Source organism: Schistocerca americana, chromosome 4 (assembly GCF_021461395.2).
Source record: "Schistocerca americana isolate TAMUIC-IGC-003095 chromosome 4, iqSchAmer2.1, whole genome shotgun sequence".
In the NCBI taxonomy this organism is placed as follows: domain Eukaryota; kingdom Metazoa; phylum Arthropoda; class Insecta; order Orthoptera; family Acrididae; genus Schistocerca; species Schistocerca americana.
This window is the reverse complement of record NC_060122.1, coordinates 468,538,106-468,558,269: the sequence shown is the minus strand read 5'-3', so window position 1 is coordinate 468,558,269 and position 20,164 is coordinate 468,538,106. Positions and strand designations below refer to the sequence as shown.

General features: G+C 38.6%; 1 protein-coding gene across 1 annotated transcript in view; it reads right to left on the bottom strand.

The window, feature by feature from the left end:
* The window catches only part of LOC124613548 (E3 ubiquitin-protein ligase MYCBP2-like), a 798,425-nt gene that overhangs the window by 703,949 nt on the left and 74,312 nt on the right, over positions 1 to 20,164 (bottom strand). The window contains exons 6-10 of the mRNA XM_047142259.1: positions 7,579 to 7,757; positions 7,325 to 7,492; positions 6,989 to 7,207; positions 6,322 to 6,526; positions 283 to 450 (exon numbers count right to left, since the gene is read on the bottom strand). Of these exons, the coding sequence (XP_046998215.1) occupies positions 283 to 450; positions 6,322 to 6,526; positions 6,989 to 7,207; positions 7,325 to 7,492; positions 7,579 to 7,757 (939 nt within the window). The remainder of the gene's footprint in view (positions 1 to 282; positions 451 to 6,321; positions 6,527 to 6,988; positions 7,208 to 7,324; positions 7,493 to 7,578; positions 7,758 to 20,164) is intronic.

Here is a 20,164-nt window from a genome sequence, read left to right as displayed (position 1 = left end):
GGAAAAACTTCAACAGCTGTTATATGTTTTACGACAAACCATGATGCTCTGTCTGTAATAGTTTCCAAGTCATACTTTTTTTTAAATGATAGCAGGGCTTTATGGGCACCCCATATATTCTGATATTCTACAAAAGATGTTGCTAGCAAAACTTGATAACTGTTTCTGATTGTTGCAGCAAAATTAATGCAGACCATGGTTGACTATCATCATACAGATACCTTACAAGAAGATGGCATAATCCATTCACATAAGAAAGTGAAAACATAATTTGTCACATACCTGTAGCAGGATCACAGTGAGCTGTATCTTTGCCGAACATAAGCAGTTCCCCTTCCCTTGTAACAAGAGCTGTGGTGCCATTATTACATGCAGCATGTACAATAACTTGGCCCTCAACTTTAACCATTTTCTTTGGCTTTACAGGTTTTGGCTGCCTACGGGCTTTACCTAAAATTAAATATAAAATGAGTAGTTATCTGATCACCAAAAGGGAAGTATAATGTTTATTCTAAAAAATAAAAATGAGTGTCAATAAAACCACCCAACACCATAATTCTGAGGCATGTCACACATGACCATCAGGCAGATAATACAGATTCCTACAAAAGTTATAAAGTTCAAAATGCTGTATGTTCCAATCTGAAACATATATTCATATTTTATAAATGAAATATATCTTGTAACATCAGCAATTTTTGTATTGGTGTCACTTCTATTTCACAGAATTACACCATAGTTTGAGAAATAGTTATATGAGTGTTTCAAGAGGGACAGTATATACCAGATGATTCAAAAACTAAGAAGCGATTTCAATTGTTTGTTACAGACAAACTATAAAAGACAGAGACATATTGTGCACGTCACTAGATAGAGGAAGGTTCAAAGTTTTGACACAGTTGCGCTGTTTTTTGTTTGTAGCAACACAGTGATTACAGAACAAAATAAATTGTTTTATGTGTTGGAATTTAAGCAAGTTCAATCCATTGTCCAAGAAAGAAGAGATTTCAATCGTTTGTTACAGACAAACTATAAAAGACAGAAACACATTGCACATGTCACTAGATAAAGGAAGGTTCAAAGTTTTGACACAGTTGCACTGCTTTTTGTTTGTAGCAACACAGTGAATACAGAACAAAAGAAATCATTTTATGTGTTGTAATTTAAGCAAGTTCAACCCATTGTCCAAGAGCAATGTGCATTCCACCATAAATTCAGCAAGAATCTATCTCCGCACAAGCAGATTTATGACTGCCATACGAAATTCTTGGATGTTGGTTGCATATGCTAAGGGAAGAGCACTGGTTGACCACACATGACTGATGAAAATGTCAAGCACATCCCAGATGTGTTCACAAAGTGCCCTCAGAAGTCCACAAGACAGGGAAGCCAAGAACTTCAGGTTCCCCAAACAATAGTGTGACAAGTTCTGAAACAACACCTGCATATGATAACTTAGAAGTTGCACTTACTGCAGCAACTGTGTCCCAGTGACCATAAGAGAAGGTACAAATTTTGGATTTCAATTCTCCAGGTGATGCGAGATGAAACTTTTTCTGAATGACTCATCTTTTCAGATGAATTGATGTTTCATCTATCGGATAAAGCAAACCACCATAATGGAAGAATTTGGAGGCCACAAAATCCTGGCATCATCATCAAACGTGAAAGAGACTTCCTGAAACTGAATGTGCTTTCTTCTGTTTATGTTTACAAAGTTTATGTACCTTTCTTTTTGTGGAGGAAATTGCAACAGGAATGTAATATCTGGACATGCTGAAAAATTGGTTGTTTCCTCAACTTCACAAAGATGACAATAATTTTATTTTTATCCATAATGCCCCCCCTCCCCCTCCCCCCTTTCACCTTGAGGTGCAGAGGTTGGCTTGACAACAAGATCTTGTTCATTGCTTTTGGCCTCCCATGTCGCCAGACCTCGCACCTTGTGAGTGTTTTCTGTGGGGGAATATAAAACACAGTTTTTGCCTGCTTATGACAGTTACTCTTCAAGAGGAGAGAAATTGAATTGTTGGGGCTGTTGATTCAATAAACAGAAACCTGTTGATTTGTGGGTGGCATGAAATGGACTACCATTTCGATGTTTCTTGAGCAACACATGGTGCTCACGTTGACTGTACAGTATAGTGTTTGTGTGCACATAAACTTTGGGCCTTTCTCTATCCACTGACATGCACAATGTGTTTCTATCTTTCATGGTTTATCTGTAATAAACAACTGAAATGAGTTCTTCCTTCTTGAATCACCCTGGATTGTAGAAGTTGGTGGTACAGATTAAAAAATTCCATGTTATGTGATTGAATTTTTATCAGTTACAGTGATTCATCTGGTTATAGAGGTAAGTTTTCATTTTGTGTATTATTCTTCAGTTGCTATGGGTTTATTTGTTGACTCACATTTTTGTTTCAAACTTCAAGTTGTGAAGTTATGCTTTAGTACATGTAATTAAAATTTTAAACTGTGGTTGTGATTTGTTGGCCAATTTCACTGTATCATTTAAGCATGCCACACATATTTGCAAATGCTGAATACCTGTGTACGGGTTTTGTAATGGAAATGCTGCTGTTGCTTGTAGAGAAAAAGTAGATGATTTCCTAACTGCAGAGAATCAGAGTCCACAGTGTTTGCTCATGTTTTCACTAAATTGTGTAAGACTTTTGCAGTATTCAAAGACATATCTCACCTGAGTGCACAAATGAACAGTGTGGATGAAGTAAAAGGCATTATTCAGTTGGTAAAATGTAGTCTTCTAACAAGCACATGCAGAGTTTCTACATGAATTGGCATTGCACACACAAGAATGTGGCAGATGTTACATATGAACTGCTTCAATCATTTTTATTCACAGTGATGGTGACATGAAATGTTTTATATTATTACACAGTTATAAATTATGTTAACAACAACTATTGTTAATATTAATGTAGAAATAAAACAGAATATTAAAAATTATTCAAGTTATAAGTAAATAACTTCCAGCTTGCATTACTAAATTTGTTACAGGCAGCCTCAGAAGAACTTGAGATTTGCCAATTAACTAAAAATTAGGCTATGAACTTATGCACCAAACCAATATAAAGTAAATGCTCAACTTTCTGGCTATAAGATTAAGTGGATGCTCTGAATATCCAAACATCAACAGACTACAAATCTTGTTTCCTGCATTGTGGAGAATGTCATGTCATGTCGTGTTGTGTGACTAGGGCCTCCCATAGGGTAGACCGTTCGCCGGGTGCAAAACTTTCGATTTGACGCCACTTCAGCTACTTGCGCTTCGATGGGGATGAATTGATGATGATTAGGACAACACAACATCCAGTCCCTGAGTGGAGAAAATCTCTGACGCTGCCGGGAATCGAACCCGGGCCCTTGGGATTGACATTCTGTTGTGCTGACCACTCAGCTACCGGGGGCGGACATTGTGGAGAATGATTGGCACAAATAATAATAATAATAAAGAGTGAGTATATATATTTGGTTGGTGCATAAGTTCGTAGCATTTTTCCATAAGTTCAATAAACACAAGAGATACACATAACAGAGACTTTAGTCATAAATAATATAGTCTCCTTCACTACTTACAACCATCTGGCAATGCTGGGATAACTTTTTGATTCTGCGACTATAGAAGTCACATGGTTTAGAGATGAAGAACTTGTCAAGCCATGTTCAGAGGACATTTTCTTTTGGAAAGGAAATTCCTTGAAGATTGTTCAACAGAGAGCAGTAAAGGTGAAAATCTGAGGGTGCAGGATCAGGTGAAGAAGGTGGGTGTGGAATGACTTCCCAACCCAACTCCTGTATAGAGTTTTTTGTCAATCTACCAGAATTTAGGTGGGCCTTATCATGGAGGAGAATCACTTCATGCAGTCTTCCTGGTTGTTGTTCTTGGACTGTGTCTGCAAGATGTTTCAGTTGTTGACAATAAATGTCAGCAGTGATGGTTGCACTTCAGGGAAGTAATTTGTAGATAAAAACCTATAGCAATTGGAATAACAACATGCAAAACAAAAATGCTATGAACTAATGCACCAATTTAATAGGTACGCAATGTGCATTCATTAACTGTAGCCCATAGTTTCCAGTCACTTACAACTGTTTGCAGAATGTACTCTAACTGTCTGCATTCTGTGTTCTCTCTCTACCTGGGAATGAGGCAATGTCGTCATCAGCAGGACTTTCCTCTCAGATTGATGTGTTACTACATCCCAATCAATACAGATGTTTGGAATGTGGACCATGACATTTTAATCAGTGCACCATATGTCTAATAGGGCTGATGCAATGCAGTCTGAGCCAGTTCCTAATGCTTGGCATACCCACTTTGCAGCACTTCTAGTGTCCCAATCAGATTTCTGTTTACTTAATTTCCAGGCTCATTAGTGACTTTCATCAATAATATGAGCTCCTATGACATCATACACATAATCATATTGTTCACATCCCAACCAATACAATGCTGACCTGTAACACACCATCATACCCATACGACATATACTAAGAATCACCAGTAAACCCACAACAGATGTGCTGCAAAAGGTGACAGTGAGCCTAAGAAGTACACTCTGCTGATTTCATCACAGTATTGTTTCTGTAGTTGAAGCTGATGTACCCAGATGCTCACAGCAAAGCCCACAATAGCATAGCTTTATGATACAACCGCATCAAATGCAACAATAATTTATAGTTGGGAGTGCCAGCATGCGCAGCCTTATGGATGATTTTAGCCACTTTCTGAGTAAAGGATTTTACATGTTCTAGAAAGCTCCTTTTCTTGTATACAGGAATTCCTAGCTATCTGGAAACAGTGTTGTAATTTATAGGGATTCCATCAAGCCTGAGGAAGGTATTTCTAGCAGGAGGAACTCTTCCCTTCAAATATGTGTGTGTGTGTGTGTGTGTGTGTGTGTGTGTGTGTGTTGCCCATGCACCACAGCTGCATCTGAATAAGCACATCATTCAACATTCCCTCAAGTCTCGCCCTGAAGTCTGCAGACACAACTACTAGAATCTCATCTGCATACGTAGCGGCACCTTCAACAATATCTTCCCTGTTTAGCAGATGTAATAGGGAGGCCAATACTAAGATCTCTGATCAATAGACCACTTACACAGCCTCGTGGAGAGACCTTGGCTATCTTTTTGAATACCTTGCTCAGCTCCTCTAGCTACTGGACACTACATACGCTACAATAATCAACAAAGCTCTTGTACAGACATCTGGGGACCCCGAGATCTCAGAGGCATGCAAACATTGCAGGCCACCACAGATTACTGAATGTGCCTGGGGTATTAATCATGACATTCAACAAGGAGATGACTGTAGATGACTGGAATTTTATCTCTGGCTCATTGCATTTTAGCAACTAGTCCATTAGTACTGTTTACTGATGAAGCCGCTTTCACACATGACAGTATCTATAACACTCATAAATCACACTGGTGGTGCAACAAAAACCCACAAGCCTCTGTGGAGACACCTTTTCAAGAACGTTTCTCTGTAAATGTGAGGTGTAGGATGATAGACAATAAGCTGATGGAACCTCTTGCATTACTGCATCTTCTTACAGGACCTAGTTATCTGTACTTTCTTGAGAATGAGCTTCCAGAATTATCAGAATCGGTTCCTTTGCCTACAAGGGTGAATATGTTATTCCATCAAGATGGGGCCCCACATATTCTAGTCATCACATTGTAGTCATCAAATTCTAATGAGACATCATTTAAACCCAACATTCCTATCAGAAGACAGACCAGCAGAAATTATCACATTCATTGGCCATCAAGATCCTTACACCCTCCCCCTTTAGATTTTTTGTCAGTGGTGATGGTTGACAGGTGAGAGCTAGAAATATAAAAGTAAACACAAGAGATGGATTGATCAATCAGATTATGAATAGTGCGCCCCAATAAAAAAGGTGACCTCAGAAGAGCTACACTTGTGGTTGCCAAGTGAATTCAAAAGGGCATTGAAGTTGGAGGTGGGATTTATGATATTCAACTTCAAACTTAATAATCGGAGGTTGCTTATCACCTTCTATGAATATTTGTTTCAGTCACTTTTTAAACAAACCTCTGAAACAAATAAAAACTGGACACTTGTTGTGTGGAATGTTTTACTTGAAAAAGTCTAAGAGCACCTAAAATATTTATTGTTCCTCCTTTAATACCCTGTACATCATGTCACTTCTGCAGTTATTTATTTTATAAATTATCATAAAAACTACCATAGTTTCCTTAAGACACATTTTATTTTTGAAACTTTGTTTCATGTACATGTACACATGATGAAGAATATCTTACTCTGATCGCCATCTTCTCCTCTTCTTGCTGTTCCGACAAAAAACACAGATCCATCTTCAGAGATCAGTACTGCATGAAGACCTTCATGACCAACAGCAAAGTGGGTTATTTTAGGAGACTTAGTGATTGGTAGTTCAGCCCATTTGCCATTTCTGAGGCCTCCTTGTTTGATTCCTAGACTTGCTGATTTGCCACAATAAAAGACCTGAAAACAGGGGGAAAGCAGTGAAGCACTGTATGTTACTAACTACACCAATATAAACACAAAAATGTGTTTCTCAGACATATTTTGTTCTGTAGCATTTTTACTGTCACTATTTAATTAAAATGCAAAGAAATTCCTTTTAGTACATTTTTGGAAATTTATCTGCTTTGCATTGGGAATTTCTTTTGGCAGAATATGCAATCATTTGCTTTTCTGAAGTTTTGATACAACTTTTTTTTACCATTAACTAGATTTTAAGCTGCTACAGGATCATCATCACATGGAAGTGATACAGGAATAGTATCTGATGATGAGCTTGCAGTGGCCTGAAAACTAGTTAACGGTACAGAAAATAAATTATATCAAAACTTCAAAAAAAGTAATTGTTGCAAATTCTACTCAAATAAATTATTAATTTAAATCACAGTTCCATTCCAGGATATAGAGAATTTATTGCCTTACCTTTCCTGAGTTAGTTCTTATTAAACCAAAATCCTTCCCTGCAGCAATCACGGCTATTTCTTCATCATAGCCAATCTGTACAGTGTGTATCATGGTTTCTTCATCAAATGTAGCATATCCAAAAACATCAACACATTTTCTTGCTAACTTAAGGGGAAGTTCATTGACTGACACAACGGGTGAACTGGTAGGATTTATTGTACGAACAACAAAACCATCCTGAAACATATACATGAAGTGCAGATGTATAGTAACTAGAGTTCTCATTAATTCTTACTCAATTGAAGATGATAAATATAGCAAAATTTTTGGAAAAAGTGATGATAAATATCGTACATCTTTTGCTGCTGTAATCATTCCAAGATTTTCTCCATCAGAAAACATTACGCAAGAACCACAATCTTTCCCTTCCAGGGAAACAATATCCATGACTTTCAATGATTCTCTGTCCATAAGCAGTAACTCACAGCCTTTTTTCCCAACAAATTTGAAGTACAGCATTCCCTATGAAGTAAACACATACAGTATCAATTTACACTATAATAAGAAGCCAAAACAATGACAAATAAAGTTACAAAATAAATACTCACATAAGCAAATCCTAGCCATCCTTTTTCATCAATAAAGAAATCTGATTTGTGGATGTATATGTTAGCCTTTACAGTTCCACCATAACCAGAGCCTATCTTGAAAAGACCTTTTGACGTATATAAGTATAAATATTGTCCATCACTTGCCAGTGATTTTGTGGTCTGACTGCTGTGAATATCTGTTAACACAAATGAAAACACCTGTCTCAGTTGCCTTAATACTAACAAATCTGAAATATGTAACTATTATTTGATGAATCAAAAGCACAAGAGATAAACAGATGTGTCTTACAATTAAAGAAAACTTTGTAGATCTGCTCAAAGATGAATTCCAAGGTCTCAGACTTGCTATATCAGTTTTAACAACTCTTAAACATTACAGCAATCCCTCAACCTTTATATCTCAATTATATTTCATGATGATAACATGTTATTATTTTTCTTGTGGTCTTCAGTTTGAAGACTGGTTTGATCCAGTTCTTCATGCCACTCTATCCTGTGCAAGCCTCTTCATCTCTGAATAACTACTGCAACCTACATCTTCCTGAATCTGCTTACTGTATTCATCTCTTGGTCTCCCTCTATGATTTTTATCCCCCCCCCTGCACTTCCTACCAATACTAACTTGGTTATTCCTTAATGTTTCAGAATGTGTCCTATCAACTGATCCCTTATTTTAGTCAAGCTGTACCACAAATTTCTTGTCTCCCCAATTCTATCCAGTACCTCCTCATTATTTACACAATCTACCAATCTAATCTTCAGCATCCTTCTATAGCGTCACAACTTTAATTCCTACTACAAATTTTTCTTTGTTTTCCTTTACATTTGCTCAATGTACAGATTGAATAACGTTGTGGATACGCTACAACCCTGTCTACTTTCTCAGCTACTGCTTTCCTTTAATGGCTCACAACTCTTATGACTGCTGTTCATTTCTGTACAAGTGGTAAACAGCCTTTGGCTTGCTGTTTTCATCCCTGCTACCTTCAGAATTTTAAAGAGTATATTCCAGTCAACATAGTCAAAAAGCTTTCTGTAAGTCTAAGAATGCTATAAATGTAGATTTACCTTCCCTTAACCTATCTGCTAAGCTAAGTCATTGGGTCAGTATTGCCCTGTATGTTTCTACATTTCTCCAGAATCCACACTGATCTTCCCCGAGGTTGGCTTCTACCAATTCTTCCACTCTTCTGTAAGGAATTTGTGGTATTATTTTGCAAGCATGACTTGTTAAACTGACAATTCAGTAATATTCACTCCTGACAGCATCTGCTTTCTTTGGAATTGGAATTATTATATTCTTCTTGAAGTCTGAGGATACTTTGCCTATCTCTTACATCTTACATCTTTCATAGCAGATGGAACAGTTTTGTCATGGATGGCTCTCCCAGGGCTATCTGATGGAATGTCATCTACTCTAGGGGCTTTGTTTTGACTTTGGTCTTTCAGTGCTTTCTCATATTCCTCATAGTATCTGCTATCTCACTGTCATCTGCAGTCTCTTCGCTTTGTATAACACTGCCTTCAAATTCATCTCCCATGCACAGACCGTACACTCTCTTTCCACCTTTCAGCTTTCCCTTCTTTGCTTGGTATGAATTTCCATCTGAACCCTTGATATTCATACAGGTGCTCCTCTTCTCTCCAAAGGCCTCTTCAATTTTCCTGTAGGTGGTATCTATCTTTCACCTAGTGAAATATGCTCCTAAACCATTACATGTGTCCTCTAGTCATTCTGGCTTAGCTATTCAGCAGTTTTTAAGACATTTATATTCCCTTTGGCCTGCTTCATTTGCTGCATTTTTATATTTTCTCATTTCATCAGTTAAATTAAATGATAGCAATGTTTTGCAAAACTCTTCCAATCATTCTTTTCCCATTTCTAGTCATACTTATTAATAACATTCTCACAATTTACAACACACATTGCAGTTAGCAATCAAGAAAACTTTTACTATCCACTGAAAAGGAAAAGAAAACTGATGGGGATAAAAACTGCAACCAATCAGGAAACCCCCTTAGCTTTGCCTCAAGAATTTTCAACTCATTGTGCAATAAACTAACAATAAGTTTACAAAAGACAGGAGATTTTGTGTGGGAGGGTTAGTGATAAAGTCATCCAGTATTTCAATGTAATCCACCTTAATATGATAACTACAAAGACTGCAACAATGACACTCAGGAACAGAAAACAAACAGGGTTAAATTGAAACTTCCTACAGGGAACAACAGCATACAGCATGAAAAATGAGTAATGGGCATGATAATTAAAACCCAGAACAGTTTGATGTGGAATGAGCCTCCAATGACTCTACATCTACATACAAATCAGCAAAGCACTCATTAATGGACAGCAGAGGGTACTTGGCATTGTACCACATGTTAAGATATCTTCCCATTCCCACTGCACATGGAGCATGTGAATAATGACTGCTTAGATGCCTCTGTGCATCCTGTAATTAGTCTAATCTTCCCTTCACTGACCCTAAAGGAATGATATATAAGAATCTGAAGATTATCTATAGATTCTTAAATTAATACTGGTTCTTGAAACTTTGTAAATAGAATTTCATGGGATAATTGGCATCTATCTTCGTGCATCTGTCAATTCGAGTTTTTCAACACTTCCATGACACTCTCCCATGAATCAAACAAAATTGTGACAATTTGCCCCACCCTTCTTTTTATATGTCCAATATCCCATGTTGGCCATATCAGGTATGGATCCCACTCACTTGAGCAATGTACTAAGATGGTATGCACATATGACTTGTACACAGTCTTCTTTCTAGACTGACTGCATTTTCCCAGTGTGCTGCCAATGATCTGAAGTATGTTAGCTGCCTTACATATGGCTGAGCCTATGTAGTCACTCCATTTTATATCCCTACAAATTGTTACAGCCAGATATTTTATATGAGTTGAGTGATTCCAAATGTGACTCACTGGTGTTGTAGGATACAAATTTTTTGAGTTTTGGAAAGGTATAACATTACTTGTATGATCATATAAAACAAGTTGCTATTCTTTACATCACTTTTAAATCTTATCAAGATTTTTGAGAATGAATTTTCTCTTTGTAGCAGAGCATATTCTGATTTGAACTTTCCTGGAAGGTAGGAGATGAGGTACTGGTGGAAGTAAAGCTGTGAGTGCAGATTGTGAGTCATGCCTGAATAACTCAGTCAGATTAGTACTTGCCACAAAAGACAATGGTCTCAGGTTCAAGCTCTCGTCCAGCACAGAACTTTAATCTGCGAGGAAGTATCTTATCAATGTTTGTGCAGCTTTCTTTCAGACAGTACTTCACTATAGATAACAGTATCATCTGCAAAAAATCTGATGCTACTATTAATATAGTCTGTCGGGTTATTAATATGCAACATGAACAGCAACAGTCCCAATACACTTCCTTGAGGCACACCAGAGGGTACTTCTACTTCTTTCCATTCAAGGTAACATGTTGCATTCTTGATCCAGTCATAAATTTTGTTTGATTTCCCATATAACAACACTTTTGTAAATAAATGTTCATGTGAAAAACAGACAAAATCTTTTGGAAAGTTGCAAAATACTGCATCCATCTGACTGATCCATGGCTTTCAGGATATCATTTGAGTAGAGCACAAGTTGGTTTTTACAAGACTGACGATTCATGTTCATTAAAGTATTTAAATCATATATACAATGGATAATGAATACAACTGTGTATTTTCTAATAAAAAATAACATAAAGGCTGAAAAAATGAAGGAATCAAAAAGCAGTTGCATTACTCATAGTGCTAACCCAGAGAACTTAAATCATAACTCGTCTTGAAAACTAAGTGCACTGATGATTAGAAATTCCATGAAAATAAAATAAAATTTGATACAGACTTGTGAAATGCCTCATTTTTAAATGAAAATTCATTAAATACATCAATAATACTATTCAGTCTCCAGAAATAAAATAGTATTTTATTTTATTTCATATTTGATATTTTGCATTTTTGCACCACATTTTAGTTTATTGTGAATACCGTTATTTTCATCCAGTTAATAACTAAAAATATCAACAGTTATGATTCGCATTCATTAATTAACATTTCCATTTGTTAATAAATATGGAATTTCAATGATAGTAAAACAAACAAATGTTGCTAGCCAGATTCAAAGCACAAACTTTACAGCTACCAGACTTTCGCATTAACTATTCAGCTACCTAGGACTGAGATTCAATGATTTCTTTTGTACTTCACAGCACTCAGAAACCCAGTCCATAAGGTCCCTTTGTTAGATAAAAACAAATCTGCTGTACTTTCTAGCTAGTTCACACTTGTTATGGTTCCTTGTGTGTCATAATGTTGTTGTTGTGGTCTTCAGTCCGGAGACTGGTTTGATGCAGCTCTCCATGCTACTCTATCCTGTGCAAGCTTCTTCATCTCCCAGTACCTACTGTAGCCTACATCCTTCTGAATCTGCTTAGTGTATTCATCTCTTGGTCTCCCTCTACGATTTTTACCCTCCACGCTGCCCTCCAGTACTAAATTGGTGATCCCTTGATGCCTCAGGAGATCTCCTACCAACCGATCCCTTCTTCTGGTCTAATTGCGCCACAAACTTCTCTTCTCCCCAATCCTATTCAATACTTCCTCATTAGTTATGTGATCTACCCATCTGACCTTCAGCATTCTCCTGTAGCACCACATTTCAAAAACTTCTATTCTCTTCTTGTCTAAACTATTTACCGTCCATGTTTCACTTCCATACATGGCTACACTCCATACAAATACTTTCAGAAACGACTTCGTGACACTTAAATCTATACTCGATGCTAACAAATTTCTCTTCTTCAGAAACGCTTTCCTTCCCATTGCCAGTCTACATTTTATATCCTCTCTACTTCGACCATCCTCAGTTATTTTGCACCCCAAATAGCAAAACTCCTTTACTACTTTAAGTGTCTCATTTCCTACTGTAATTCCCTCAGCATCACCCGACTTAATTCGACTACATTCTATTATCCTCGTTTTGCTTTTGTTGATATTCATCTTATACCCTCCTTTCAAGACACTGTCCATTCCGTTCAACTGCTCTTCCAAATCCTTTGCCATCTCTGACAGAATTACAATGTCATCGGCGAACCTTAAAGTTTTTATTTCTTCTCCATGGATTTTAATGCCTACTCCGAACATTTCTTTTGTTTCCTTTATTGCTTGCTCAATATACAGATTGAATAGCATCGGGGAGAGGCTACAACCCTGTCTCACTCCCTTCCCAACCACTGCTTCCCTTTCATGTCCCTCAACTCTTATAACTGCCATCTGATTTCTGTACAAATTGTAAATAGCCTTTCCCTCCCTGTATTTTACCCCTGCCACCCTCAGAATTTGAAAGAGAGTATTCCAGTCAACATTGTCAAAAGCTTTCTCTAAGTCTACAAATGCTAGAAATGTAGGTTTGCCTTTCCTTAATCTTTCTTCTAAGATAAGTCATAGGGTCAGTATTGCCTTACGTGTTCCAGCACTTCTACAGAATCCAAACTGATCTTCCCCGAGGTCGGCTTCTACCAGTTTTTCCATTCCTCTGTAAAGAATTCGTGTTAGTATTTTGCAGCTGTGACTTATTAAACTGATAGTTCGGTAATTTTCACATCTGTCAACACCTGCTTTCTTTGGGATTGGAATTATTACATTCTTCTTGAAGTCTGAGGGAATTTTGCCTGTTTCATACATTTTGCTCACCAGATGGTAGAGCTTTGTCAGGACTGGCTCTCCCAAGGCTGTCAGTAGTTCTAATGGAATGTTGTCTACTCCCGGGGCCTTGTTTCGACTCAGGTCTTTCAGTGCTCTGTCAAACTCTTCACGCAGTATCATATCTCCCATTTCATCTTCATCTACCTCCTCTTCCATTTCCATAATATTGTCCTCAAGAACATCGCCCCTGTATAGACCCTCTATATACTCCTTCCACCTTTCTGCTTTCCCTTCTTTGCATAGAACTGGGTTTCCATCTGAGCTCTTGATATTCATGCGAGTGGTTCTCTTTTCTCCAAAGGTCTCTTTAATTTTCCTGCAGGCAATATCTATCTTACCCCTCATGAGATAAGACTCTACATCCTTACATTTGTGCTGTAGCCATCCCTGCTTAGCCATTTTACACTTCCTGTCGATCTCATTTTTGAGACGTTTGTATTCCTTTTTGCCTGCTTCACTTACTGCATTTTTGTATCTTCTCCTTTCATCAATTAAATTCAGTATTTCTTCTGTTACCCAAGGATTTCTACTAGCCCTTGTCTTTTTACCTACTTGATCCTCTGCTGCCTTCACTATTTCATTCCTCAAAGCTACCCATTCTTCTTCTACTGTGTTTCTTTCCCCCATTCCTGTCAATTGTTCCCTTATGCTCTCCCTGAAACTCTGTACAACCTCTGGTTCTTTCAGTTTATCCAGGTCCCATCTCCTTAAATTCCCACCTTTTTGCAGTTTCTTGAGTTTTAATCTACAGTTCATAACCAATAGATTGTGGTCAGAGTCCTCATCTGCCCCTGGAAATGTCTTACAATTTAAAATCTGGTTCCCAAATCTCTGTCTTACCATTATATAATCCATCTGAAACCTTTTAGTATCTCCAGGGTTCTTCCATGTATACAACCTTCTTTTATGATTCTTGAACTAAGTGTTAGCTATGATTAAGTTATGTTCTGTGCAAAATTCTACCAGGCGGCTTCCTCTTTCATTTCTTAGCCCCAATCCATATTCACCTACTACATTTCCTTCTCTTCCTTTTCCTACTGTCGAATTCCAGTCACCCATGACTATTAAATTTTCATCTCCCTTCACTACCTGAATAATTTCTTTTGTCTCATCATACATTTCATCATCTGCAGAGCTAGTTGGCATATAAACTTGTAATACTGTAGTAGGCGTGGGCTTCGTGTCTATCTTGGCCACAATAATGCGTTCACTATGCTGTTTGTAGTAGCTTATCCACACTCCTATTTTTTATTCATTATTAAACCTACTCCTGCATTACCCCTATTTGATTTTGTATTTATAACCCTGTATTCACCTGACCAAAAGTCTTGTTCCTCCTGCCACCGAACTTCACTAATTCCCACAATATCTAACTTTAACCTATCCATTTCCCTTTTTAAATTTTCTAACCTACCTGCCCGATTAAGGGATCTGACATTCCACCCGTAGAACGCCAGTTTTCTTTCTCCTGATAACGACATCCTCTTGAGTAGTCCCCGCCCGGAGATCCGAATGGGGGACTATTTCACCTCCGGAATATTTTACCCAAGAGGACGCCATCATCGTTTAATCATACAGTAAAGCTGCATGTCCTCGGGAAAAATTACGGCTGTAGTTTCCCCTTGCTTTCAGCCGTTCACAGTACCACAACAGCAAGGCCGATTTGGTTAGTGTTACAGGGCCAGATCAGTCAATCATCCAGGCTGTTGCCCCTGCAACTACTGAAAAGGCTGCTGCCCCTCTTCAGGAACCACACGTTTGTCTGGACTCTCAACAGATACCCCTCTGTTGTGATTGCACCTACGGTATGGCTATCTGTATCATTGAGGCACGCAAGCCTCCCCACCAACGGTAAGGTCCATGGTTCATAGCTGACAAGTTGAAATGAATCACAATAGCAATTAGTAGTTCTTGGGTTTTGACTGTTCAAGACTCCCAATCCTTTTAACAATCTTCATCAAGTTATTTGGGTCTTCATTCCTTGTACAGCACTCTCACTTCCAAGATATGCAACAGAATAAATACTAATTGTATATGAGAGAACAGATCAGATTACATGTCATGTTCCCTGTACTCAAGCCTCATTTTGTTTGTACATATGCTTGGCATATGTTTGAGGCTTATGTTCCAGAATGTGCCTTCAGTGATATTAAGATGACTAGACTTCCTGAGTCATGATATCAGCACAATTCTGTGAGAATTTGTTATGAGACATGTCTCTTGATGATGTCCATTGAACAAAAATGGTTGTGACATAATAAATGTACCTTAAGACAGCTGTGGTGATTCTTATTAATATTAAACCAAAGTAAAGATTACATTGCCAACAATAATAACAAATTTATGATGTCAGCAGTTGAAGCACTCACAAAAGAAGCTGTTAAAGTGTTGTCTCTGAAGACTGGAAGAAAGCTGTCCATAAAATGCACTGCATCATGGTAAGAGCATGGCAGAATGAAGCTGTTTTAGAAAATTCAGAGGAGGACATGATTATTTCATTAAATAACAACAGTGACAGTGACACTTTAAGCATTGTGATAGTGATAAGACTCGTGTCAGTGGAGTTTTCTAAAACAGATATTAAAACATACTGCAGCTCTCCCAGTACACTGTACACTGAGAGGTTTGTGAGTTTGAGCAAGATGAATGAAATGTAAGATTATGCACATGTTCATGCAGGACATGGAAACTGTGCTCTGTGCCTCCACATGCTCCTGTGAAAGTGACATTCTTTAAATAATTCTGAAGAGACTATGGGTCTTACACAGGGATATGACCATTATGGCAAGGGGATGGGAATAAATGTAGCATAACGATGGACCAGAATATTTCATATATTAGCTGGATTGATGGGATATCATTTTGGGAGAAGGAAAGATTGTAAGAAGGATGGGCATGATGATAGGGAGTTGAAGCTCCAGTGAAGAATACAGTGAAGCTTTCTGAGCCTGTTGTGACACTGGATAACATGAGGTAGAGGCGACGTGCTCCATTGCTGCTTGTTTGTGTAGTGGTTAGAAGATTAGGGGCATGTGTGTGCATAGTATAGGACATCTGTTTACAGACTAGGTCTGAAGGGTAGTGAGGGCTTTAGTAAGCCACTCAGCATATGGGAAATGAATGCTTTTTAACTGCAGATGTGCTGTTAATGCGTGGCCCAACTGTACAGCAGACAATTTTTAGTGTGGAAGGTATGGCAGCTACCAAAATGGAAGTACTTCAATGGTTGGTAGACTGATATGTGCAGAGGTTTTCATGTAGCCACCAGATGTGGCTGTCAATGATTGTTGAGATGGCACACTGTTTTAAGGATGAACATATGGAATAGGTATGATAGAAGGTGTTGATGCTGTCAAGGAATGAGGATAACTTCTTGGTTCTGGGTCCAAATCATAAAAATACCATCAGCGAACCTAAGCCAGACAATGAGTTTAGGATATTGGGGGCTAGAAAGGTTTCTCTGGGTTTTTTGGAGTGTGAGAGTGCCATGTGGATCCCCTCGGCCGTGCCACAGAATCACTATATATCTTCCCCTTAAGGGAGACATAGCTATGGTTAAGGATGAAAAATCTCATGTAGTCTTACAAAGGAAACTTTCCATTACACCTCACTCAGATATATTGGTAAGATGGCCCAGTCGATAGCCTGTCAAAAACTGAACACAGTTGTTGTTGTGGTCTTCAGTCCAGAGACTGATTTGATGCAGCTCTCAATGCTACTCTATCCTGTGCAAGCTTCTTCATCTCCCAGTACCTACTGCAACCTACATCCTTCTGAATCTGCTTAGTGTATTCATCTCTTGGTCTCCCTCTATGTGTTTTACCCTCCTCACTGCCCTCCAATACTAAATCAGTGATCCTTTGATGACTCAGAACATGTCCTACCAACTAATCCCTTATTCCTCGTCTCCCCTATTCTATTCAGTACCTCCTCAGTAGTTATGTGATCTACCCATCCAATCTTCAGCATTCTTCTGTAGCACCACATTTCGAAAGCTTCTATTCTCTTCTTGTCTAAACTGTTTATCGTCCATGTTTCACTTCCATACATGGCTGCAATCCATACAAATACTTTCAGAAAAGACTTCCTGGCACTTAAATCTATACCCAATGCTAACAAATTTCTCTTCTTCAGAAATGCTTTCCTTGCCATTGCCAGTCTACATTTTAAATCCTCTCTACTTTGACCATCATTAGTTATTTTGCTCCCTAAATAGCAAAACTCATCTACTACTATAAGTGTCTCATTTCCTAATCTAATTCCCTCAGCATCACCTGATTTAATTTGGAGGGGGGACTTAAAACAGATCAAGCATGAAAACAGGAAGAAGGTGCACTGAACTGTGGAAAAAAACCAAAACAGAAACAATGAAAGGTCAAAGAACAACAAGTGCAATAAAGAGCAACCTGAAACAGCAAGGGCATTGTTGTTAGGTGGTCATCATGTTGGACTACCAAGCGAGCAAGCCGTTTATAGAATATGAGTAATGTGGTAAGAACACATTACCATCACAAGTAAATGGGATGAATAGTGGAGAGTAGGCAAGATACTACACAGGATGTCGCACAGGAATAAAATCAATGAATAAACAGGTGTGAACTATGTTACAACAAAAGAATTAAAGAGTCAAGACTTCCAAAATGAACCGCAACTTCAAAAATGTTAAAAACATATTTTTGACAGAGCACAGAGAAACTGTGATGTTCTGTAACCATTGCATTCATTTGTTGTAGCTTATGTAACAGACTATTATGTTTTCATCATTTCCTTGGGAGTGATCACATTCAAATTCATACAAACACCTATATCAGACAAGGAGGCATATCTCGCACACTTACCAGCCGTACAAATTAGTTGCGTTCATAAGAGATTCCTATCATATGACACACGTACTATCACTAATGCCACATATGACACACCTAATGTATTTTCTGGTGGAGGATTTGGTTTACTTGCTGCCTTGTCACCAAACATTTGTGGTTCCCATTCGAAAGCCACTTCCTTTTGGCTACTAATAGAGTAGTTGTGCAGAATCAACTATCATTACACCTTGCTGTTGCAAAAGGACATTACACCACAACACAGGTGCAAATTTGAATAAAGTGAACAGTTGGGAGTAAGCATGAGGGATATTTGAACACGGCTTGCCTGTGTGACACTACAACACCAAGACCACTTAACCACGATCCATTTTTCTCTTCGTCTGCTCTACATTGCACATCATCTTGTTCCTTAACTGTTCACTGTTTCTATTTTGCTTTCTTTCCAAAGTCCAGTACACCTTCTTCCTGTTTTCATGCATTATCTGTGTTCAGTTTTTTATGGGCTGTCCAATGGGCCCTCTTACCACTAAATCTGAGGGGGGTGCGATTGGGAGTTTCCCATGTTAGTGTGTTTGAATGGTGGTGTGTTTTTGGATGTATAGCCAAGTTGTTGACTGAAATAAAAGGCTGGACAGAGTCCATGCCATATCTACGGCCATTCACTGACTCCTACTGCTGCCACTATCAACCGATAGGCTTAAGTTGTCTGCCAAAACCAGCTTACGTGCCAGCAATCCAGTACAGTCTGGCAAATGCACCACACATATGAAAATTTTCTGGACAATGACCAAAAGATGTGAGCTTGTTGTTGATGGTATCTCCTGCAACCACCACAATGAGGTGCCAGCCTCACCACTAGCAGAGTGAACCTCAATGATCCAGGCACTGCAATCAAGTCATGTGTTCCACATGGACACCCATTGACCTGCCTATTTAATATGTTCCTCAATGACTGGGAGACAGCATTTCTTTACACTCCAGGCTTTTTGTTGCCAGTACCTAGCAGCGCACCCATTGGAGCACAAGCATTTGCGTCATGCTCACGCTGGCCATACTCACTGGCTCATCAGTTGGAACTAAGGCTAGCTCACCACAGTGTCCATTCAGTAGCAGTTACAATGCTGACTCAGACACCAGCTAGGACTCACATATTCAGTGGACAGTTACTTGCCAAGTGTTAACTATTCTTGTAACGCAAAGTGTTAACTCTTCCTGTAACTCAAGAAAACTGTGAAGTGTCAGTATATTACTATCAACAAACCTTTGTTCTTTTTCTACCTGGGAGCCAGTATTTTTCTATGAGCACCATCCCACTGGCCATAACAGTCAAGACAAAAAGTAAACATAACAACACAGCTTGCAGTACCTGAATAAGATGACTGGGTCAGTCATCAAAGTACAACAACTGGGCAGTACACTTCAGTTAAAGATGTATTTGGTTAGAAGGAATTAGGTGGTGAGTTTAGAGCTAGCACGATACTGGAAGCAATAGCATTCAATGGCACCCTCGTACTGTAAACTGTTACTGGGGCACTTAGAGGAAGCTTTTCACAACTCATACCACTTAGGTTCTCTTTCCCTCCCCCAATGCAAACTTCTATGAATTATGTAGATGGGAACTGTCCTTACAACACATCATTTGATTCTGCAATCCATCTAGTCTCAAACTATATTAGCCTCTATTCCACATCCACCTCCAACCCAGTACTCACATCTCCAACTTCACCTCATTAATCTACATTCACACTTTCCTCTCTGAAGTTTCCCTCTTCCCTTGTTCTACCTCCACCCTTTTCTTAATCCACTGTGCCATCTGTTTCCATGACACCATAACTTTCCCTGCTTGTGCCAGAGTCAGCTCACCATTGCCAGATTACTATCCTGTTCCTTTGCCACCTCTCATTCCCAACTATCAGTCTTCCTTCCCTCTTTCACCCCTTCCCGTGTTGTTTCTCCAATCACCTTCTGCATCTGCCATGACAATTCACACCAGTTAGGACGCAGCACTTGGGCAATGTATTTGGC